The following is a 25,783-nucleotide window of genomic DNA, read 5'->3' as shown; positions in this document are numbered from 1 at the left end:
GCTTTACGCCTTTTTTTAAGTTTGAACAAACAACTCGTTGATAAAAATATAAGAGATATTATAGAATTAATTTTAATTATATAATATCTAAGGAAGTTATATGGTTGATGTTACGTTTGTTTTTTTGTTAATTAGGTAGAAAGTAATAAAAGCCATGAAGTTTTAAGATCAGTCAGGGGACTTCTTTTTGTTTTCCGCCCCGGGACTCTACATAAATGATTAGTCCGCAGCGCTACTAATTATACAAATGTAAAACTATGTTAAGGTGATTGGCATTCATATTTCAACATTTTATTGATCGATCCATGAAGACATCTTTGAAGTGGTCAATAAAACCTGAAGCAATGAATAGTTTACATACGGCTACACCCCACATTGTGTACACATTATTAGTGATGGGCAGCGCGCATCAATATCTCATCGACCAAGGCCAGACATTGCCGTGGTAACTAGACAGTACACATATAGAACCTCAATGCTCACTATGCTCAGCCCTTCAATCCCAGTCCACTATTCCAAGACACAACCCACTTGTGTACTATAAAGATGAACACTAAACTAAATACGCGTGCTGCGCGCAGTATTCTATCCGTTCTAATTCTATTTTCGCTGCCCAGTTTATCTATTTCACAAACGACTCAAAATATAAACGTCTGTGCGTATTTTAAAATTTTAACGAGTAATTTTTTATACGAAATGGTTTGAAAACAATATTTTTTTTCAGTGGTTATTAACGAAGAAAATAATGCGCTGGCGGAAAAAGCTTTTGAAGTTGCCAAGGAATATGTGAGGAGGAACCCAAGTTTGGGATTAGCAGTGGATCCAGTCATAGTGGTCGGAAACCGTTCGGATTCTAAAAGTTTTTTGGAGAATGGTAAAAAGGCATTACATTATTTAGAAATGTAATTAGGGAATTCTCCCCAAATATTATCATTTCTCTATTATTTGGAGTTTCATCGAGATATTGAGATTTAGTTTAGTTGCCATTGTAATGGAATTATAACAGAAAATTATAACTACGACGAGAGAAGTAATAAATTCTTTTATTGAGAAAGTAATTAAAACCATTCAAACAAAAGCCCATTCACGTTCTTTTAAAACAGAGCAAGGTAATAAAAGTAATTTCTCTTAACAGTTTGCAGGAAATACAATGACATGCTTTTGGCGAAGAAAACGCCGCACGTTGTCCTAGATTTCACAATGACCGGGGTTGGTTCGGAGACCATGAAGTCGTTTACTGCGGCACTGGCCCTGCCTACTATTTCGGGCTCGTTTGGTCAAGCTGGTGATTTAAGGCAATGGCGCTCCCTTGACGCCAATCAGACGAAATTTTTACTGCAAATAATGCCCCCAGCCGATATCCTACCTGAATCCGTCAGGGCAATCGTATCAAAACAAGATATAACTAATGCTGCGATAATTTTTGATGAACTATTTGGTGAGTAAGGTCGATGTAATGTGAAATTTATTTAATTAGCAGTTGCCAGAGAGTCTATCGCTTCGATAACTTATAAAAATAACGATTTTCAGTGATGGATCACAAGTACAAATCCCTCCTGCAGAACATTCCGACACGCCACGTAATTACACCAGTAAAAAGTTTTAATAAAGAGGACATAAAAAACCAGCTGAGAAGTTTACGAGAGTTGGACATTGTCAACTTTTTCGTCATCGGCAGTTTGAGGACGATAAAAAATGTTCTAGATGCAGCGGATGAGAATCAATATTTTGGAAGAAAAACGGCTTGGTTTGCGTTGTCATTGGACAAAGGAGACATAACTTGTGGGTGTAAAGATGCTACAATCGTGTATATGCGACCGACGCCAGACGCAAAGAGCAGGGATCGTTTGGGAAAAATCAAAACAACGTACAGCATGAATGGGGAGCCTGAAATTACCTCAGCTTTTTACTTCGACTTGTCTCTACGCACATTTTTAACTATAAAGTAATTGACCTCTCTTTTTGGTGCTGGTGTACCCATATTTTAATTTTAGCGCACCACGTGCAAGGTACGTCTAATTATAGCGTGGCATATTCCATTCGTTTACGTTTATGAATTTCCAGATCACTCCTGGACTCTGGCAAGTGGCCAAATGACATGAAATATATTACATGTGACGATTACGACGGCAAGAATACTCCTAACAGGACCTTGGACCTTCGAAATGCATTTCAAGAGGTGTGTTTATCTATTTACAATATATATTTTACAAATGAAATGGTTGAAAAATAATGTGTTTTTTCAGGTGAAAGAAACACCAACATATGCGCCATTTTTTATACCGGAGGATGATCCTATGAATGGCAGGAGTTATATGGAGTTTAATACGGATTTGTCGGCTGTGACAGTCAAAGATGGGGCTTCAATAGGGAGCCGGTCATTAGGGTCTTGGAAGGCTGGTCTATCGAACCCCCTGTCTTTGACTGACCCGGACAACATGAGCGATTACTCCGCGCAGCTTGTGTACAGAGTCGTGACGGTGGAGGTAGGTAAATGAACTCTATTCTATTCACAATCTGCTTGGCAACTTGATAAAAACATTGTTTATTTAATTACAAACTGTGTCAACTATTATTGATGAAAATTTGGCGGATTTTGCTATGATATTAAAGTTGTTTTTATTATTTAAGGCATTAGCCATATTGTGCTATGATTTAGTTGTAGAGCTATAGGATTGAAGAAACGTTTCTTCTCATTTTATATTTTTCTCACATTTGATTACGTGAGACATCTACGACGATTGATAAGGTCGACGGACTCGACGGTAACCATAAGGGCATCACAATTTGTTGTTACTTCAAATCATAAAAATTAGAGATGACACATTATGATCGTAATCTTTGAGGCCCATTTTAGGGGCACTACTTACTTAAAAAGGTAAAGTACAGGTAGGTACTGGCTTGTAAAATCTTTTCTGTGGCTTAGAAGACGATGACGACATTTCAATAGTAATCTCTGACGCTACGCTTCCTTACAACTCAAAATCATTGCCCATTATTGGTAATTCTTGTGTAATGTTTCAAAATAAATATTTCTCCCTAGCAACAACCTTTTATAATCAAAGATGACGAAGCACCTAAAGGTTTCAAAGGGTACTGCATCGATTTAATTGAAGAAATCCGACAAATCGTCAAGTTTGATTACGAAATCGTGATGGCCCCGGACGGAAACTTTGGTACTATGGACGAAAACGGTAACTGGAACGGAATCATCAAGGAACTGATCGAGAAAAGGGCAGATATAGGTCTGACGTCAATGTCCGTGATGGCCGAGAGAGAGAACGTTGTAGATTTCACAGTTCCGTACTATGATTTAGTTGGGATAACCATACTGATGAAATTACCAAGGACGCCGACTTCTCTTTTCAAATTTTTGACGGTTTTGGAGAATGACGTCTGGCTCTCAATATTATCGGCGTATTTTTTTACAAGGTAGGTCGTTGAACTATGGTAATGAACAAGTGTATCTACGCACGCTATTGTCTCACCAGTTTACTTACAAAATATCATGTTATTATGCAGAAGTTTATGTCACTTAAAATAACTGAAATATTGCGCAATTCATTCTTTCTAATATGTTCATGTTTGCACTTTCGTAATTGTATCCTGTGTTTGTGTATTCAATCTGATCTGGATCCACTCTAAAACTTAGGTAAATGTCTACTGTATAGTTTCATCTAGTGATTTTGTGGTAAGACGCTAACACCGACATCGCACGGTCAGGAATTTAATTATCTTCACACAAATAATACTATGTATTTATGAATAAATTCGTAACAATATAATGTCAATGAACTTAATATAATGTCTAGAGCTGAATTATTTTACGTACTTTAGAGTTACACATATTTCAATGACAGGTACGTAAATGAAACCTAGCTTACTTTACCTATGAATTTTAAAAAAATGTTCTTATATAAATACTTAGTAGAGATAATGTAAGCACCGTAAGTTTTCTCTATATGTCAAAGTTTTACACAGTTTAAAACATTTGAATCAGTTGGAAGTATAAGATATGTACCAGCGTAGTTGGAAGTTTCAAAATAATACGTGACGTCATCTTGTTTTGCAAACTTGAAACGGTCAGTTTACGGGCAGTAGGTTCCTGTTGACTCTTATATTTAGCATTACCAACTTTATGAACACAAAAATAAGTAGCTATACCACTAACTTCTAGGGGCTTCCTAAAGTTTAGGCCCCGATGCACTGATAGTCACAATCTAACGATAAATACGCCCCTGCTCGTTTGTAATGTATTGAAATAGGTTATTAAAATAAAAAAATATTATTGTGAAATGTTGGATTATATTTATAAAGGCTTGGTGGTAGTTGGGGGAGGCCATTGCCCAGCAGAGGGATAAAAAAAATATACCTACTTATAAAAAGCTTTAGTAATAATCACAGTTAACAAATATGGCAACGGTGTCAAGAATAGCCTCTCTTCTTGAAACCAGTTTACATTGCTGCCATAAGCAGGGTCCGCGCCACGAAAGTAGTCCTCCAGACGCGGCGCCACTATCGCTGACAACAACACCGTGGCCGTCCTGTTATTGTTAGTTCCACATATTGCCACGGGACATTCCGGAGGTTCCGGAAATTTAAGTTGGTGTTTGTTGTTATCAATTTGATTGCTGATAAGGACTGACTGTGATTTATGGTTTGTAGGAATAAGACTATTCTCCTAAATCCTAATGTATATGGCACATAAGAAGACCGACAAAAAATAGTATAACGGCACAAAACACTATCTTAAATCAAGCTTTACACAACATGACATTTTACTTCTATAACAATCCAGAATTAAGATTTGTGTTATTATTAATAACACCACCGTCTAAATAAAATTGCCGTTCACCAATTCAGTTGGGGCCGTATTAATAGGGAAGTGTCCACGTGTTCAAAGTCCAGGAAAAGGGGAACGCGACACGACATTTTGACCTTTATTTCTGTGGGCATACGGCGATCGATACTCACCTGTTTTCATTATTTCTTATCAGATTTGTGGAACGAGGTCGAATGATGGACCTACCATGGGCACAACACGTCATAAACTGCATTGGTCTTAAGTAATAACACCAATATCAAAGATTTACGGCATTGTTACTCGTAATATTTTAATGATAGGGTACAAATTCAATTGGCAATTTTAATTTTTTCGTATTATCTTGGTGTTCGCTTTACCAGATTTGCTACCATGAAAGGATGAATCATATTTGAAATCTGGGCGTGGTCTACAATGAGTTCTTCGGTTACAATTTTGTTTGTCACATAATCTTTTTGGAGTGTCGATGCTATTCGATTTATAATATTTAAATTATCCCTGACAAATTTTCTGCCGTTTGTATCGCACAATCCAAATTAATTACAAATTGTTAACGAAAATACGGGTCACTCACGCACGTAGATTTGTCGACGCCTAAGTATATTAGCTTCAGTATTTTTCATTTTTCAACAATGGTCATCATGTCTCACGTTAGTTTTTATCAAATCATTGTAAATTCACCAATATTTCAGGGACATAGATGCTAAAATGATACAAGAAATAAAATACTTTTATTAATTTTGTTTGGTTAATTACATGATGGATTAGGTATATGATGACTAATAATTAGGTAGATACTTAATAGATACGTAAATAATAGGTAACTTCTCAAGAATTAGGTAGCATTTATTTTGTTGACAATTTATCGTCACGTTTGCGTTATTATAACGATGAATGCCTTTCTCAGAATTCTCATGGTTTGCGCTTTAATTACCAGTTATCCAATATTAAAGAGGAGTGTTCAGTTTTTATCGCCATGGTAGGGCGAGCACTAGCGGGTCTGTTGCTTGTTGCAATAATTTACGCTTCAAGCACAGCGCCACAGAATAAGCAATTGTACAGTCATGCACGTCATTTTACCCAATTTCATTGCAATTTCGCATTTATTACCGCCACATAGAGGTCCAAGAAGAGTGTCTTGACTGTTCTGCACATTTTGTAACTTTGTCAAATTAGGAGATGATTATCGCGGATGCTGCTTTCAATTGTCAACTCTTCCATTTGGTCGGTTATCCTGAAATTTCCTTGGGCGTTATAATTTTTAAAACTTGTATAAGTACCTATCTATCTAATTCCATAATTGGTGACTGTTTTATGATTAAAGAGCATATAGTGACAAAAAATTAATCTATGTCAGCGTTCAATTCCAAATCACATTAAAACATTTAAAGTTTTAAATAACTGCTTACGTTTTTTTTACTATTTTCAGTTTCCTCATGTGGGTATTCGACAAATGGAGTCCTTACAGTTACCAAAACAACCGGGACAAGTATAAAGACGATGAAGAGAAGAGGGAGTTCACCCTCAAGGAGTGTCTATGGTTCTGCATGACGTCATTGACACCTCAGGGCGGAGGGGAAGCCCCCAAAAACCTATCGGGAAGACTTCTTGCAGCCACGTGGTGGCTCTTTGGGTGATTGATTGCTTTTAAATGTATTTCTTTTAAACTTTCCTTTTAAATATAAAGAGAGAGGCAAATACCGATAAGAGAAAATAATATTTTGTTCCAATGTTTGTATGTTTTACAAGACATGAAATTTTATGACTAAAATCTAGACAGACTAAAATATTTATCTTTATTTAATTTGAAGATGAAAACAATAATTTTTCCGTTGGTAACATTTCATAATAGGTACAGCGACCTCACGTAAAATTTTTATTATGTAAATTTAGACTATAATTAGTGATGATAATGTTTTATTTTGCTTGGCAATCGCTATCAGTCATTAGCAGATTTAAAGGCCAGTAATATGAATCTGGCAAAAACTTGCATCGCAGACATTACAAACACGTAGGTACGTAAACTATTTCCTGTTAATAATAAATAAATTCTTAATAGCATTATCTACTTTGGGATATCATATTAATTTGTTGTGAAAGTTTATCAGGATGTAGGTACATATGTATGTATGTTTGTTACTCTTTCACGCAAAATCTAATTGGTCCATTAGTTTGGTACACGGGTAGAATCTAACCTGGAATAACACATAGGGGAATTCCCGTGGGAATTTTATTCCGAAATTCCCACGGGAGCGAGCCCCGGGCCGCAGCTAGTCATTTATAATGTTCTTATTACAAATGCCTAGCTGCGCTCCGGGGCTTTCGAAACACAAAATGCTAACACGTCTCTTGCGTAGTAGAAAGAGCCACAAAACCCGAAAGGACACATATCAGAAGGACGAAGAGATCTGAAAGTGTGACTTATAACAGAACATGAGTATTATGGTAGAAATACATAATAGCAGCAGCAGTAGATTGCACACTTGCTTTGGCACGCAAGAGTGCAAAGTGAGCAAGTGTGCAAAGTGAGCAAGTGTGCAAGCTACTGCTAACGGCACCTTCATACACAGTAAGAAGCTGACATTATAAATGTCAAAGTAAAAGCACGTTGCACATACCAGCTACTGACAAGCCAGCAACTTGTCCGTTTTACTTGCATAATCTCTGAATTATTTCCAGCTTCATCATCATCGCATCCTACACGGCTAACTTGGCCGCCTTCCTCACGGTATCCAGACTGGACACGCCCATAGAATCCCTGGACGATCTCTCCAAGCAGTACAAGATACAGTATGCACCACTCAATGGCTCATCGGCCATGACGTACTTTGAGAGGATGGCTAATATCGAGGTTAGGTTCTACGAGTAAGTATGTGAGGTCATATTCATAGTCTGTCTATAAGGAGCAGTAATTTTTTTTGCCGTTGCAATAACAAATAGGACGGTCAAGATTGCTTGCTGATATTGATAAAGATATCAAGCAGTCTTGACCGGTGCTGTCAGTAAAGAGGACACAGGGCCTCGTTTATTTTCTACTGTTAGACTGACTACAATTTTTTGCCAAGTTCACAATGCAATGGTAGTCTTAAAATTATTACATATGCATTTCCAACTTGGTTACCTTCTACAGGTATTTCTGTGGTCTTCCGATTCGTTATGACTTGATCGGGTTAAGTTCCTATTTGTTTTTTTTTTCATAGATTTTAAAGATCGTAGACATGGTATTAGTATGTATTGTTGAAGTTCTTACTAAATCCATGATCGTAGATCTTTTCGAAGTGATATTTGAAACTCGATGCCATTCAGTGCACCTGAAATTAAGGGGCTTGATAAACAAACGGAAAACAAAGAGAAGGTCAGTGCCCATAAGCTTAAGAAGGGGGAATTCTTTATATTTAAATAATCATTTTGAAAACTTAATGTCATTCACGTGCACGATAAAACTATAGATTCCTATATAATGCCCTAGTGCATTAGAATTAGAAACGATCATAAGCAGAGTCACACGTTGCAGCCCTGCCCATTGCCCATTCCTATTTAGACGACATGCATTTAAATGTAGGTTACGATACGAGTTAGTTGCGGCCTGGTTCAGAAATAACACCACACAATTTCAGCTCAGCTATCGATTGGACGATCGACACCAACAACTAGAACTATATTGTTTAGTCCACAGGTCTGGATATTGGATCTAGTAGATAGGTCTGGTGAATGGTCTAGAATACACGCTATATTAGTGTACTATAGGTAGTGTCTGCAGTTATTGTTGTATTTGTCTCTTGTAAGAAATTTTAAAACTTTGTTACTTATACATTTTTCGCGTATTTAATTGAACCATAAATACCTACTCAATATGAATACAGAATAGTCAGAGACATTTGGTTCTTCTTCTGTAATACAAAATAATTTGCTTATTAACAATATATCACACAGATTGAGCTAGCCCCAAAGTTCGAAACTTGTGTTATGGGATACTAACTCAACGTTACAATATTTAATAAGAAATACATATATACCTATAGATAAACATCCACGACCCGGGCCAATCAGAAAAAGATCATTTACCATCATGACCCGACCGGGGATCGAACCTGAGACCTCTCGGTTCAGAGGCAAGCACTTTACCACTGGGCCACCGAGGTCGTCACTTGCGTGCTAACAGTTAGATTGGAAGTACCTAAATAAACAAGAATGATAAGAGTATATCTATTGCTTTGTGGTTGAATTTGTAACATCTCGACCTGATTTCCGTATTTTGTCTATTAAAATAAAATGAAAATACAGTATAATCTGGCTACAAAATAAAAACGCATATGTTTAAACACCTATAAAAGAGGCACGTGTTACGTACCTGCTATCGGTCATTCATCTTTCAGAATTACACGTAGATAACAAGGATTTTTTAAAAGTATAGTTTAAAAGCATGTAGGTATTTTAAGATCATGATTTACATAAATGTTGGCAATCGGTGCATACTCGAATTTTTAGATAATTAAATGAGTTTGTAAATTGTAAACCGTGTTATTAGATTATTTCGGGTATTTCCCCTCACGGTAGATGTCGAAATGTCTGTCGGAAAAATGCTTTGAATGAAATTATCTAAATGATTTGGATTATGTATAAAATATGGTTGGATTATATCAGCAGCGATTTACCTGTCACACATTGTGCACATAATACATCTGTAAACCTTGGCTTCAGTGTCTGAACTGATAAACGTGTGTTGCAATTCAATGATAGGTTGCTGCAGTGCACTATATAATTATTGGACAAAGTCAAGAAAATGAAATACCTATGCAATTTGCCCGTACCGTGGTCCGGATTTTCAAAAAGATGAACATAGTATCGAAAAAGCAAAAAATGACTTTATGGAACGTTTAACGCTAAAGTTTCATAATACATTTTTTCGAAAAAAGCAATGAAAATAAATGTGTTTATATTACACAGTTTTGGGTGACTAAAATAAGTAAATTACCCGCAGGATTTGGAAGGAAATGAGTCTAAACGACAGCCTGAGCGACGTGGAGCGAGCGAAATTGGCTGTTTGGGATTATCCTGTCAGCGACAAGTACAGTAAGATGTGGCAGGCTATGAAAGAGGCTGGGCTACCTAACTCCATCGAGGAGGCTGTGCAAAGAGTGAGGGATTCAAAAAGTTCTAGTGAAGGGTTCGCGTGGTTGGGAGACGCCACTGACGTGAGGTATCATGTGTTGACGAGCTGTGACCTGCAAATGGTTGGAGACGAGTTTTCAAGGAAACCGTACGCGATTGCTGTACAACAAGGGTCGCCGTTGAAGGACCAGTTCAACAACGCGTAAGCTTTGTCTACCCTTTATTTACCTCTTTAGTTAATTGTATTAATTATTGATAATATTGAAACGTCCTGAAATTTCTGTGTAGGTACATATAAAAATAAAATCTCTTATGTTGTGGAGGAATCCTACAATGTTTACATTTTTAAAATAATTACCGATGTTTGTTCTAGCCCGGACGTTCTATATTCTGTTCTGATTTGGTTGACAACTACCAAATTATCAAGTTGAGATTTTTCTCTCTCGCTCTTAGTGACTTCCCTTTTGCTTTCGTTTTTCTTCAATTAGTAAAGGATTAAGAAATTATTTGTTACTGAAGACTAGCAAACAATTTCTTACCTAATTCGTTATTTTGTTTGCATAAAAACCATATAAATATTAAAATGTCTTCTTTCCCTGACATTTACGCGATAATTGCATACATAAATTCGATTAAGCTGTGTATCTGATCGATTTCGTGTCGTATGATGACCTGCATATGAGTCAAGGTTTTGTTGTAAAACCATGGTTGTTGCCAACCAACTGATAAATATTTAAACAAGCAGTGCCTACACTGTAACACGTCACAGTCTACGGGTATACAGTACATTCACCTGCATTATATAAGAAATTCTTGTACTTATCATAATTATACCGATTGTTGCGCGTAGTACTTGTCAACTTTTACCAAGAAATTGTAAAAGTTATGGTATAAATACGAGATAGTTAAGGTTGTTATTGTACCGAATTGTATTATAAGTCTTCAAACTGCATTCTCAGGATACAATACTCACATATTATAAAAAGAAGTTCCTCTGTTGCGTTTGTCTGTATGAATACGATAAAATAAAAATAAAAAGATTTTTGTTGGTTTTCACTAATTGTAACAGTCTTAGTTTTTGCAACATATAAACATTACAGAAATCTAGATCTGTATGTATTTTTGCCCATTGGCCACCGGTGAAAAGAACATTGACAAGTTGATAAAGCGCGTTGCTAAAAAAACTAAACTGTTAGTATAGAAATTACAAAACATAGGTTAGAGTATATTATTTTTTGTTTTCTTTATCGTGCTAGTTACTTATAGTGGAATATCATATAAAATATGTAAATTGGCGTGCAAAGGTGACCCGGCTTGACATTATCGTCTTGTGTTGATACTACTGGAAATTGCGATGGCCGCGACTTGTTATCAAGTTGATCGGCGCTGACGTCGATCGTGTTGGTGATGCCTCTAGCGGCGACAATTTGAAACTTTCGCTTTTTTCATATTTCATCAAACAAGATCGACTTCAGCCTAAATGCTAATATGCTTGTAGTTGTAGCATAGATATTACACGTGTTTACATCATAAGCATATAGTATGTAGTGTTATTATACTAGGCCACAAAGTAGGCAACGCGCGTGTAACACCACTGGTGTTGCAGGCGTTGTTGATAGGTTGTGGTGACCACTTACCGTCATGTGGGCCGCATGGCTGTTTGCTGTTGGTAATATTTTAAAAAACTATGCTTGTGGTGTGTAAGCATTTTTACGAAACTTTTTGGCCAGCTACAGAATTCTTTGTTAATGCTAGTTGGGTTCTGCGTTGTTAAATTCCATGCATAAGCCAGACGATTAAGATTTTCATTTAACTAATTAATTTAGGTATTTGTAACAACAAAGCATATTATCCGTGTTGTGTACTTGAGTTCGATGTTGTAATGTTATGTTAGCGCCACAATTTTCCTCGTTCAGTTGACATTGGTGATTGCGGCTGTCCGTCCACTAAACATGATAATACAATAATCTAGTACGAGTATCTATAACTATTATAGTAAGGTACCTACCTACTGATATCATCTTCATCTGCCTGCTTTACCTTCCCATTATATTGAACAGACATATCGCAATATATCTGTTCTTTTTACAATTCTTTATATTACAGCTGTACTTACATTCCCTTACACGATCCATTCATATTTTTTTGAACCTTCTCATATGAGAAGGTTCAAAAAAATATGAATGGAACCATCCACCTAAGGCACTGCTTATCTATATAAACGTTCCAAAATTATTTCTTCTTCGGTACATAATTCATTACAAAAGTGACAAAGAATGTGGTATACTTACCTAACTACCTAATTGAAATATCGTCCTCATAAATGGTTACGGATGAAAATTGGAATGGATCGATGTTATATATAGATGTTCACGCAAAAACTACATATTAAATTAATTTTCATGAAATTTAGTCATGATTCACGAGTAAAACAAAACCGGTAGTTGCACTAGTTGCACATTAGATCAGGAGTCAGAAGGTATCTTTAAAAAAAACCATTTATAAACAGAGACATCAGATTTTCTCCAAAACGCAAACCTGAGTGAATAATTTCTCACTACTTTATTAATAAAATTTAATGTAAAACTGATGTAGAATTGAATACCTACTAAATACCTAGTCATAAAGTGAGGCGATTGCACAACACAATGAACGAAAATTGCTTTGTTTTCTTATTAAAATCCTGTAATCGAGTCGATAAGAAGCTGTGTTGTGCGTGCTGTTTCTTTTGTAGACGCACTTTTGTTTAGGCCTTGGTTGTGGAAAATCATGCACTTGGTCACATCAAGGTGGTGACTTCTCTTTCAAATGAACAAGTGTTTTATACAAAGAACAATTTAGCGGCTATCTATAAGTCACTTATTTGTATTACTATCACTACATGGTACACACAAAGTTCCTTCCCGATGTCTGTCCCTGTGTACGCTTAGTTCTTTAAAACGAGTAGATTAAAACAAAGAAAATAAATAGATTTTTTAAGGTATTGCGTGAGTGAAGCCGGGACATAGAAAATACAAAAAATGTCGACATAGATGTTCTACGGACAATTTTATTTATCGTGTGCGTAATTTATTATTGACTCGTGTTATTTCATTCAAGTCGCATAAAGGCATCTGACCTGAATTTTACCAATGTTGCCATCTAGTGCCAGTAGCATTTACGCACTAGTGAACTTTTCAAATCAGTTATAATAATGACTAGAGGCCCGCCTCGGTTTCGCGGGGGTTAAACAATAATCTATACTATTATTATAAAGAGGTAATATTATTACAAAGAGGTAAGCGTTTGTGAATTTGTATGTTGGAGGCGGGTAATCTCTGAAACTACCGAACCGATTTCAAAAATTCTTTCACCATTTGTAACGTACATTATCCAAGATTGCTATAGTCTATATTTTATCTCAAAATTCCCACGAGAGCGAATAACAGCTAGTAAATTATACACCTAAACCTTCCTCTAAAATCACACTAAGTATCTATTGGTAAAAGCGGCACAAAAATCCTTTCAGACAGATAGACGTGACAGGAGGACTTATTTTATAATATGTAAGGACATTTAATAATTATTCATATCATCTTGAACTAAACTCGCCACTAAAAATAATGCCGTGAAACAGTATGTAACCTCATAAACTGTATGTATATAGCCAAGTGCTTTTCAGAATCCTGCAACTCCTAAACAAGCGCAAGCTGGAGAAACTGAAGGAAAACTGGTGGAACAACAACCCGAACGCCATGAAGTGTGAGAAACAGGACGACCAGGTAACTCTTACATTCATAATAATTTGTACGGTGGCAACGATCAAAGCATTAGGTACTGTTTCTGAGAGTGAGTCCTTATATATATGTAAAGAGAGTTATTATATTCATTGATGCGATACTGCAGGGGACAAGTTTATTTGTAAGACAAATTAAAAAACCGCTACAACTTTTCCGCACCGCAACTGCAACCAAATCGGCTCACCCGTTGATGAGCTACGGTGTCACGTACACAGACAGACAGACACGCTTAGCGGTCAAACGTATAACACCCCTATTTTTGCGTCGGGGGTTAAAAATTAACTTAACGACAGTAATGTTTGCTAGATTGCGACTGTACAAACCGAAAAATTTAAATAACAGATTCTAACCTTAAATAAATAAATAGGAAGTACAAAGTTGCTGCTTATTTCAAATAAAACTTAGGCAGGGTTGAAAAGAACGGCAGTCCAATGCTTAATTGAAATTAAATTTGTTTTCAGTCTGACGGCATCTCCATACAAAACATCGGTGGTGTGTTCATAGTAATCTTCATGGGTATGGGCCTGGCCTGCGTCACACTCGGGGTAGAGTACTGGTGGTACAAGTGGAGGAAGCGCTCTGTCATCGGGGACGTCACTCAGGTTGGAGTCTTCTTTTATTCCTTTAATATGCCATGATATTCTCAACCTTGTTGGCAAAATCATTTTGGCGAATAATGGCGCCATAATACAAGAAAAGAAGACACATTGGACCGCCAATTTTACAATAGAATGTATAAATCTATGAACACATTTTAAAAAACAGAAAAACAAATTTTGTTGTATGCTTCTAGAGAAATCGGAGCCAAATGACACGAACATGAACTATCCACACTTAGGAAAAAATCTTGGATTGAACTTTCTAGAGTTTCCAAGCAAATATAAAATATTAAGACGCAATTTCATGTTATTAGTTAATTCGTATTTAAATATTTTCACAGGTGGAGCCGGCAAAAACGTCAAGAAACAACGAAAGCATTGGAATACGCAAAGGCGAAGGATTTTCTTTCAGGTCTAAGAATCTAGGTCTTTCCAACCTTAAGTCTAGATTCTAACTATGAAATCTACTGAAATGATCTCAATAAGTGATAATTATATTATGTAAACGAAGGTATTTTTTACGTTTTTGAATGAACTATGTGTGTATTAGGTTCTGCTCCTTAAATGTAATGCAAGTGTGTGGAATGCAATAATAAAAAATGTGGCACAATTTATTTTTATGTTAGTGGTATACGAAACGCTGGTAAATTATTTGAAAATAGTTTTATTTTCTACAATAACTTATAATAGGTAAATCTATCTATACCTATGATAAATTTGTCACGGGGCGTTTCTCTTTAATATTATCTTACACATCTATTCGTGGACTTTATATATACGTATACAATACAGGTCCCAAAACATTAGTTATCTTCGAAATCATACGATAAAAATAACTTTTGAAAATAAGAATTTGGCAAAAAATATTATTTGACCCTTAAAAATCATTCCAAGTTTAATGCACAAAAAACTCAATGTAGCAAATAGGCCCAATGTTCTATATATTTACAATAATTTAAACAATTGTGACGCTACTGTTGCTAAGTGAGTATTATGCTTTCAACAAACTTAAATAACGTGCCGTGTCAAAGGCTGACTAAACGGCTCGGGCAAGAAAATACTATGGATTCTTACGTTTAAATATTTACAAGATACAAAATAGCCTTCTCTATATAAATAACTATGAATATAAAATTTGGTAATGTAATTATAACTCTATCGTCTTTCCGTGCTTGTTCAGGTTTTTCATGTTCTTGTTGGACAATTCTAGCTCTAACCTCAGACCATCTAGTTCCGCCTCCAAGGTCCGAGATCGCTTGAACATCTGCACGTAATTCTGCTGTAACTGCTTCTGGTATCTCAGTACTTTGTCTTTCTCCTCGGACCATTTCCTTCTCTCGTTGTTGAATTGTGTTTCTTTTGTCTCCAATTCGCATTTAAGTCTGTCGACCATAGAACTAGCAGGGCAGGGTTCTCCACAAGGATCCGGTAGTTCTCCATTTAACCGCTGTACTTCCGCATCTTCAAGTGCGCTGTCACTAGAAGTCCAATGGTACTCGTTTGTCTTGCAAACTTCGTATATTCCTCTCATGGTCCTACCGCATTCTATACCTTCGTAACCGCTCAGAGAGACATCTGATAACTCTTGCCGTAATTCTTTGAGTTCCGTTTTTAATTTATCTATTTCGTTTTTGTTACTTTCCTTGGTCTTCGCTAGATCCGCCACGCTTTCCATCAGGTCGTTGGATAGTCTGTCAACTTCCGATTGCAGTCGGTTGATGGTTTTCTCCTTTTCCTCCGACTCGGCTCTTAGCCTCATTATTTCTTTCTCTTTCTTGTCCAGGACCTCCCTCAGTTGACGGCAGTCCGCCTTTAGTGTTAAATATTCATGGCCTTTGGCTGTTTGTTCATTCTGAAAACAAAAACAAATGTATTTAGTATAAATGCTATATATAGGCGTATAATTTACTGATATATTCAATATTTTACGTACGTAACCTAGAAATCATTACTTAGGTATCAAGTCTATTCATACAACTTTGATTAACAAACTGTACAAGTTGATCTGTCTGGACTATAATATAATGTTTCTCTTATTTGAGTGTTGTTCCGACCTAGAATAGGGTCGCTACAAATCCTCCGTTAGATGTTATACGACGCGATAGGCTACAATAGCTTTCTTAAATACGCGGCCGGTTATACAATCAGAACCAAATCTTTAGGTAAATTTATTACGCGGACCATAGGGATTCAGGAGAAATAAAGCTCAAATAATTTCATAAAAGAAGAAGACATACCTGCGCATCCTTCAGGTGCGTCTTCAAGAGCGCGATTTCTCCAGTCTTCTGACAAAGACTCCACTCGGTGTCCTCCAGCCGCTGCCTGAGCAACGCTCGGTCGCGCCTCACTCTGGCCAGCTCGTTGTCTCGCTCGTCGCGCCGCGCGCTGTAGCTCTGCAGCATGAGACCGCGCGGCGCTCGGAGACGGACGTCGTGGCTCCGGAGACGGTCTGTTGTACTGAAAATTTCAAAAGAATTGCTTTTATACAGATAATTGATTACATGACTTTTAAAATTGATAGTTTATAGAACAATAGCTCCGTGGCTCTATTTCGAAAGAAATTATTTTTTTTCCAGGTTATGGGATATGGTACCGAAAATGTTCAATATATATTAGTATTCCTTTACAAACAAGCTTCATAAGCATTTTGACCGCAAAATGCTTATATGGTATATTCTATTCTTTGTTTTTTAGGGTTCCGTACTTACTTCAAAAGGTGAAAACGGAACCCTTATAGGATCACTTCGTTGTCCGTCTGTCTGTGTGTCCGTCTGTCAAGACCCTTTTCTCGGGAACGTAAAGATATCAAGTTGATATTTATACGAAATACCCAGGTCTACGGTCTCTTTCAGAAGGGTACTTCTCGATGACCAGGAATCATGAAATTTGGGATAAAGTAAAGGCATACTATGCTGATATAGGAAAACATCCAAAAATTGGTAATTTATACTTACATCACAGAAAAAAAGTTCTATTTGTACGGAACCATCGGTGCGCGAGTCTAACTCGCAGTTGACCGTTTTTTTTTTCTAATAAATACCAAGGATCTTATATATCTTGTCCGTAAATGGCAATATATTGTGACATTACCATTTACGGACAAGATATTACTCCCATGAATTATACAAATCAAGGGGCTTACCATCATCTCTTAACGCGGTCCACTTTACGACCTAAACGGATCTGCATCGCAAATTCGTTCGATCGATTTAATTTTTAGTATGAATGCGATTCATTTTAAGTTCCCAAATAGAACTAAGTTTAATTGGAATCGTTTCGTAAAGTTGATGGTAGGCCTGTTGTTGTTTTAAAGTTAGCTATCCAAGCTGTTAATGGATCTAGACTTGAATAATGTGTAAAATATTCACATTTCAAAAGGCAGACAAAGTTGCCCTTCGGAAAGCGGTCGCAGGCTTTTCATCCGACTAGGAACAATGGGCAATAACAGAGAACATTCACTGGGCCCAATCCCGTTACGTAGGGCCGATATTTTTACATCTTGTTTATGCTTCTTTCCTACTTTACCTTTTTCTTTTCCAGTAATTACTTACAAATAATTTTTTAGAACAGTACTTCCCTATTTCTATAAGCAAAACCCTTTTGCTTATCAAAAAGTATATGCAAAGTATTCTCTCATATTCTTATTGTCGAGCTTTACGAATATATGGGAAATCCCTTATCGAGAGTAAATATTGGATGTAGTATCGGGTCGCTCTAAAAGTGAACCAACCGCCATAAGAATTTCAACTCCGTAAGATACGAGGAAGTTTTAAAATCTTGCATTTGACCTATAAAAACTCAAGCATAATATTGTAAAACATCTTGTTTATACCATTATAAGTACAGTATTTACCTATAATCTCTACACTTTGGTTACCTGGATATTTTTGTAAAGTAATTATAGAACCTGCTGTACGGTTAGGCAATAAACTGCGGGACAAAAGGAGGTTTCTGAAGAATCGAGGATGTTTTATCTCAGGTGAAGAGGCACTACACTCGTATAATGTTCATTTCTTATCCCTTTCACAAATACGTTCAAAGGCCAATAAATTTATTTTCTATGAGAAAACTGCAGGTTTGTTTAATGAGATGTGGTTGTGAGCCTTTCGTTCATTGTCGCAGTTATTGCGAAAGATATTTTGATATAAATTGACGAAACGATGATAAATAAAGAGGAATAGATGGAACTTGTAATTGGAGAGATGTTATAGAGGTAATTAAAAACTTACCTAAAGAAACGGGAAATGAAATACAAATACCTACGTCTACATAAGATCCAGATTGACACAAGCTGTTGAATAAATATAGATACGATAGGAGAAGTGGGTTCCAAAAAAAGTGTGTGAGGAAAAATCTCGCAATGAATTGATTTCCGTGAAATTTCAGACACGTATAGGTGTAGATTATAGTTTAGAATGTGAGATTTTTAACCAAAATCTTCTAAACTTTCACCTTGTAAACTTCTCCGCTGAGGAAGTAAGCAAGAAGACGCATAAATGGAATAGAGAAAGGAGAGAGGCTAGTCATGAATAATTGATTACTCTTAAAAATGAAAGTAGCATCAAATACGTTGTAGTCAGGTAAGTGAAGTACTATCCATTCCAATCCCTGAGTTGGTAGTGCAACGTTGACAATATGGGATTATACGAAGCGACGACTACCACACCGCAATGCTATTGGTTCGCTGCGTCACACTACGACTACAAAACTCTCGACAGTCTATATCGAATGGAAAGTCTCATAACGACCTCTGTAGTTATTAAGTGAGGTAGTATTAAATACCTATAGTCATGATGGTCCCTCTCGAGCTCAGCCACTCCAGAGTCGGCCGGCGACGGCGCAGGTACCGGCTCCTTGTCTCCCGTCAGCACCGAACTCGACTTAGTCCTGAAAATTAAACAGAATTTTTTGAAATAAAGAATCTACAATTATTTGACAGGTACAAAATGAGTGTTACAAATTTTTCACATGTAGTTTACCAGAACAAAATTGGTTCCCGCTCAACATAATGTCACGGTTTTAGTTAACCGCAATGCTGGTCTTCTATTGGTACTATAATAATTTGATTATTGCACACTAGAATATCTTTTATCTGACCTTACAAAAAAGGATGCAACCAGATGAGAGGCAAATATTATTATATTTGCCTGTCATCTGGTTGCATCCTTTACTCTTTACTCTATCCGTTACTCTTTCTGCTAGTATGCCAATAATACATTAAGGAATTTCCACTTAGATAAAATGGAGAAATAGACTGAAATAAAATATTGATTTAGGTCTCACGACTCGAAGGACCGGGTTAAATTCAATATTTAGTTACAATCAACAGCATAGCCTATGTCAATTCAAATAGACCAGAACAAAAGTCTCTTCTAATGTGCTTCATTTGTGTTGGATGTCACTCAATTAGGAGCAAGGTTAATGCCAGCAGATGGTGGTAGTCGTAGGAAGTTTGTTATTTTTTGCTTAAGTGTTCTTCGTTGCAGACATTTATGTAACAAAATTTTTGAACCAGATGAAATATAAAACTGTTTAAAAGTGAATATTGATAAATATATTGAAGCCAAAAAAGATAAGAATTAACAGTTGAACAATTAACAAAGAAACGAACCAAAAAGAAGATTAAAGAAAGTTTCTTTGAAATGATAACTCGGACCTCAATGTCACGAAACAATCGAAATCATGTCGTACTTAAATCGTGGTCGTTTTAAAACATGCAATAACACGATAAAGACGTTCTTTCTTTTGTTGTTGTATTTTTCAATAATGTACTGAGGTCAGAGTGATGGACGCAGGAGTCTTAATCCAAGTACTTAATTTACAAAAATATTTTTTGAAAGTATTAAAGTACTATCACGTGTTTCTTTTATGATAAGGTATATATGAATAACAGTTACCCGAATTTGCGAAAAATCTACAACAAAGCCAAGACATGATCACAATTTCCAGAATTCTCTGAATCTGGATTCTTGATCTAAAATCAGTTTGCCGCCAAGGAATCCTATCTCCGGAAATTATCAGCATTCACGAGATAGCAGGTCGGCTTGCAATAAAACTGCATCTTCTTAAACCGGTAAACTATTTGGAAATCTTTTAGCTGCCGCCGCCGCGCCGTCTTCAATTTCGTAAACAACTTCGAATGGACCCAATATCGCTAAGAGGTGTTCATATTTACTGCAATCGGCTTTGAATCGGAGATTATCGGTAAGTAGGTAAGTATGCGATGAATAAAATCGACAATTAATGTTGAATCAAGAAATGAGAAATTAATTTGGTTATTTTAATTTGGGTCTTATTGTTTATGCTTTCTTATGAGTTTATCGGGCAAGAAAAAATGTCTGTAAGAAGAAAAAGAAAGTAAAGTGAATATACCTAGTTCCAGTCTATGTTTCAAGTAAAGTACAGTTGGGGCTCATGACCCATGACAGATTATATTTGACTAGCTTTTGCCCACAATTTCGTACGTAATTAAAAATCCGTTTCCTGTGGGAAAGAGTAGGACAGTGATAGGACAGTTAACCTACACACCAAATTTCAGCTTTCTACGCCCAGTTTCTCAGTCAGTCACTCAGTAACGCAAGAGTTTTATATATATAGAAGATAGATGTAAATAAATTTTAAACTACGTACCTATGTACCGTCATGAGTGTCAAGACTACAATTCGTGACAGTTTCTTCAAAATGATTGACCAATCATTTCAGGGAAAGGGTCCGCTATTGAGATACTTTCCTTCTCTGATGAGTTCTAAAAATTAACTGCGAAGGACTATGAAGAAGAAGAAAGATTAATTTTCATCATATTCCTGAACCATTCTACAACTCTCCTCTTTTATTTCAAACACAGGCTTACGAAACGCATATATTGGACACATGGCGAATGTTGCATTTTACATGGTCTATATATAAAGTTCTGTGGTCTATATCCAAAGAAAAGTGTACTTAAAACACCAAACCACTGAACTATTCCTAAAACTACGTTACACGTGGATATCTTAATAGCTAATGTCTACTGTTAAACGTCTACAAAAGGGCTAGCCAATATGAGCTATATATAGTCAACAAAAGCAAGAAAAAGGGAAAAGGTACACTTTATATCAAGTCACTGAACCATTCCATAAACCTCCTCGTCATGTGGCTATCATAACAGCACTGAAAGCCGTCACGGTCCAAGGCGTCTTGTCTTGGTCCGGCGGCGAAGCGTGGTTGCGGCTTGACTATCAGCATATAATGCTTTGCATTCTTTATTTTCCAGTGTGTTAACTGGTGTCAGATTCTACTCAAGGCATCTGACATTACTTTTACCTACCGCGACTAGTGGAGAGTAATCGCATACACACTAGTGAATTTGAACTGTCAACCAGTGTCAAAGTTTCCTCATAATGTTTTCCTTCACCGGAAGCAATTGGTTGTTTATGATAAATACTATATCATAGATACATGAGTATACATGAGTCAGATTGGTATACAAACTCATGTAGCACGAGTAGGATTCGAAGCTGGGGACGATCACTGGCGGTCTGGTGGACGACCACTGGACCACCATCAGTTCTTGTTTTGTATTATTCTATGACATTTTGTTTCTTGTCTACATCTTCTAAAGCAGGTTCTTCTAATTCAAAATAGTCGTACTTTATTTGCAAGTTACTTTGTGTTGTCTGTCAACATTTTTCAACGAGGTCCTAGAAGTAGGTAACTTTACCTATCTTTATTTGTCACAGATATAAAGAAAAATTCAGAGAAATGCAAATAAGTACTTACTAACAAAAGTGAATTGATAAAAATAACAAATTGATTTAAAATAAAAAATAGGAAATTAACAAACAGAAAATACTAAGTACATTGACGTACCCCTTTTTAAATTATTCTTAACTTAAATTATTCTTGTTGCAATTCTTATACATATTAATGTGTAAAAAATTTAACAAGGAAATCTCGTATTAATCCACAAATCATAAAATACCATACTTGTTATAAAAACAGTTTGCTTACTATCAAGTTATTACACAATGGTTTGGTCTAGATGTTCATGTTATAATGAAAATTGATATAATTAAGTGCCAAAAAGATGGCACTTGAAAGTGGATCTCAGCTACGGTCACTACACGCGCTTGTGTTTTTAACTACTTAATGGTGTTAATAAGTACAGTCGATGCTTTTATTTTTACTGTAATGAGAAAAACAAGAAAATTTAAATAGTATTATGTTTAGGAAGACAAAAGGCATATTAGATATGTTGTCATCAAATCTGATGAAAATTGGATAATCTTCACTGATCATGTATATTCAAAAATTTACCTAATCCAAATGTTATACTACATTGCAATAATTAATACTACATTGTTTAGTATTTACGAACGTACGTATTACGTATTTATCATTACGAACACCAGTCAAAGCTGTAATAAATCGTGTAATAACAATCTATAAACTTCACAACACAACTCAATAAATTCATGCGACTTTAATCTATTGAATAATGATGTGCAAATTGATGCGGTTAGTCTGTATTGATTGAATCAATCTATTACTGATTTATGTACGTATATCTTTTCTTAGCAATAAGTGTGTTTTTATAAGAACACACATAAATTGCATTTCATTTCAAATGTTCATTGATAGGTACACAATAATACAGAGACTTTAGTTAGTTTCCCACGGGAACAGTTTTTTTACGGGATGAATGATACTAGTATATCCTTCTTGTATTAATTGGGATAAATATTTATGTACATTTCAGTTCTCATTCGTTTAAAATTTTCTAATTGTTTATATTATTCTAATGTTAAACGTAAATGTTTTACCTACCTACTATGATGTTATGCGATAACATTTTCCACGATTTGCTTTACGTTACGTTATTAAATCAGTGTTACATGAATAACGGTAATAAAAGAACCATTCAATTCAATTAAAGGGGATAAAAACGTAAGGCTCCTACGGTCCGGTGCGCACACCTAGCCTTGCAGTTCTCATTTTAATCCATTTGTAATATAATTGACTTTGCGTGTAACTATACGCGACAATGTAATTTTAATCGCTGTTCATGCGCCTACGAATGGAGATTTCAATCTTGTTATGAAGTTATTTCTGTTGAATTGTCTTTTAAAAAATTGCTATTATGCTAATTTTCAATCGTAGAATGAGAAATTCATCGATTTTCTAATCGAACGTCGAAATATTTTTGTAACTATAAATTAGAGCGAAAAATTAAATTTATGAAGCGTATTACAAGTATTATCTGTTATATCCTAAATTCGATTTTCAAATAAAGGTACTCTATGTAAATGTTCAGCTTATTGCAAGGGAAAATCCAGGGAAAACAGAAACCCGTTATCCTTTTGGCTGAAGAATCTAAGAGATTGGTATCATATGAGTCTGGTATCGTACGAGGCCCGAACGTTCTTCCGTACTACAGCTTCAAAAGTTAATAATATAGCTATGACGGTTGCCAATCTTCGACGAGGAGCGGCACTATTAGGAGAAGACCCTATATCCAAATCTTTTAAGTATTTTTCTTTCTCTTTTTCGTATGTTCCGGTTACATTCTGCTGTGACGCTCCGAAGCCCAGGGTTCGCGAAATCATTGTTTTATGATCAAACGTTTCCATTTACAAAGCCAAATACTGTCCGGGAAATTTTGAGGCTTGTAATTTAGGTAATAAGGTTTATACTTGCAAAACGTTAGAGGTGTTATAGTTTGGTACATGCAAATCAGATATATCTGGGCACTAGTGCGTAGTTCCTGTACTCATCTCTTGGCAACATCCATTGTACTTCGAAGGTTATAATTATTACCTCATGAACACCTCACTTGCCTATCTGCCCATTTATTATGAAAGTTAGTCTTTTTTTTTGAAATAACGATCAAATTGTTTTTATACGCGTAGGGAATGAGAGTCAGGCTATAAATACTTTAAACCAAACCCTCTATTCTAAAAATATCCTGCAAAAATGATAAATAAGGGTGGAATATATTTTGGGAATACCTATCCAGAAATAAAGGCTGAAACGCAAGAAGATTGGAAGTTTATACGGAAAAAGTTTTCTTGGCGTATAAACTTCCACTTCTACAATGGGATTCTAGTATATGAAAGCATTTTATGAAATAAATGCAGACAGACAAACTTCTCAGAAACTTTTAGACTAATGAAATTTCCAGCAACTATTGTAAAATAATCTGTATTTTGTGAGATAACTGGAGCAAGCTCAGCTACAAATGGTCCATGGCTGATAACAAAATCAGCGGAAATGTCCGGTGATGCTGCATTGTGATTTTGCAATTTTTAAGTAAATTAGAACTATTTCCTTAAAAATTGCAAAAAACGGACGACCTCCGTGGCCTAATGGTCATCATGCCGGACTGCTACACTGGAGGTCCCGGGTTCGATCCCCGGTCAGGTCAACATGGAAAATGATATTTTTCAGATTGACCTGGGTCTTGGATGTTTATCTATAGGCATATATGTAAATGTTATAGAATATAGTATGTTATAGAACATAATATCGTTGAGTTAGTATCACATAACACAAGTTTCGAACTTAGGCTTTGGGGCTAGCTCAATCGGTGTGATTTGTTCCTATTTAAATATATTTATTTACGTCCGATTTTCTTTTTTTGATTTTCCAACTAATTAATTATGTATTAGCGACCCGGTGTCGGCACGGGTGTATGTACACATAAACCTTTCTCTTGAATCATTATCTATTAAGTATAAAATCCCGCATCAAAATTGGTTGCGTAGTTTGAACGGTGGCTTATGTAGGGACAGACAGCGGGAAGCGATTTGTTTTATATTATGTATAAATGATCAAATGCGACAAATGTTAGGTTATGCTGCGGTGACCCCTTTCCAGCAGGTAGGCCGCTGTTTACCTGATTAGTCGTATAAAAATAATGATTTATTATTCGATCATTACCAAATCTAATTAATGGGTGGAATATAGTTAAGGATAATGTTACAAAGAGTAAGTAACAAAAGGGCTTTGCGACTTTACAAAAATAATTACCTACTTAATAACATTCTTTACTCAGATTTCAATTCGTTGTTATAAGTACCTACCTAGTTATATTATCGTTTGAAACTCGAAACCAACAAGGAAACGACAAAATTAGCAAGTTTCATTTCATGATTGATCAATTAGGTTCACAAGCTGATGTGAATAACCTTCTTGCCAATATATCTGTGTCTAGTAGAACAAAATTATAGGAAGTAGGTATCATTATATAAAATAGCACATTGCTTTTATCTACTTTATTGCAAACTAGACGCCGGTAAAAACATAATAAATTATACAACTAAACCTTACTGAGGAATCAAACTATCTATTGGTGAAAACCACATGAAAATCCGTGCAGTACTATTTGAGTTTATCGCGAACAGACAGACGCGGCATTTGTTTTTTAATATGTAAGGAAGGATGAGGATGAATTGGTTTTTGCGTTTTCCCTGAAGTTCCGCAACGAGATTTAA

At 35.9% G+C, this 25,783-nt stretch overlaps 2 protein-coding genes and 1 long non-coding RNA gene across 5 annotated transcripts in view; 1 reads left to right on the top strand and 2 right to left on the bottom strand.

Moving 5' to 3' along the window:
- The first annotated feature begins 476 nt into the window (after positions 1 to 476).
- Positions 477 to 14,963, top strand: Ir25a (Ionotropic receptor 25a). The gene is made up of 13 exons (XM_053748794.2): positions 477 to 655; positions 725 to 874; positions 1,136 to 1,438; positions 1,531 to 1,945; positions 2,065 to 2,179; positions 2,247 to 2,486; positions 3,044 to 3,432; positions 6,252 to 6,455; positions 7,502 to 7,687; positions 9,804 to 10,136; positions 13,596 to 13,695; positions 14,175 to 14,315; positions 14,654 to 14,963. Exons 1-13 carry the CDS (start codon positions 547 to 549, stop codon positions 14,765 to 14,767), a joined length of 2,799 nt encoding a protein of 932 aa, XP_053604769.1. The 5' UTR covers positions 477 to 546; the 3' UTR covers positions 14,768 to 14,963.
- Positions 5,540 to 6,322, bottom strand: LOC128671951 (uncharacterized). Its single transcript, XR_008404890.1, has 2 exons — positions 6,232 to 6,322; positions 5,540 to 6,056 (listed from the first exon to the last, which is right to left on the bottom strand). It is a non-coding gene; the product is annotated as an uncharacterized LOC128671951 (long non-coding RNA).
- LOC128671949 (NEDD4-binding protein 3-A-like) overlaps positions 14,961 to 25,783 on the bottom strand; it is a 70,772-nt gene continuing 59,949 nt past the window's right edge. For all 3 annotated transcript variants that reach the window (XM_053748799.1, XM_064436101.1, XM_053748800.2), the window contains 3 exons: positions 19,095 to 19,199; positions 16,550 to 16,769; positions 14,961 to 16,164 (listed from right to left, as the gene is read on the bottom strand). In XM_053748799.1, the coding sequence (XP_053604774.1) occupies positions 15,460 to 16,164; positions 16,550 to 16,769; positions 19,095 to 19,199 (1,030 nt within the window). In that variant the 3' untranslated portion in view covers positions 14,961 to 15,459. The remainder of the gene's footprint in view (positions 16,165 to 16,549; positions 16,770 to 19,094; positions 19,200 to 25,783) is intronic.

The sequence above is a fragment of the Plodia interpunctella genome, chromosome 8 (genome assembly GCF_027563975.2).
Source record: "Plodia interpunctella isolate USDA-ARS_2022_Savannah chromosome 8, ilPloInte3.2, whole genome shotgun sequence".
Lineage (NCBI taxonomy): Eukaryota > Metazoa > Arthropoda > Insecta > Lepidoptera > Pyralidae > Plodia > Plodia interpunctella.
Note: the sequence above shows the minus strand (reverse complement) of the source record. Positions and strands in the feature narration are given on the sequence as shown.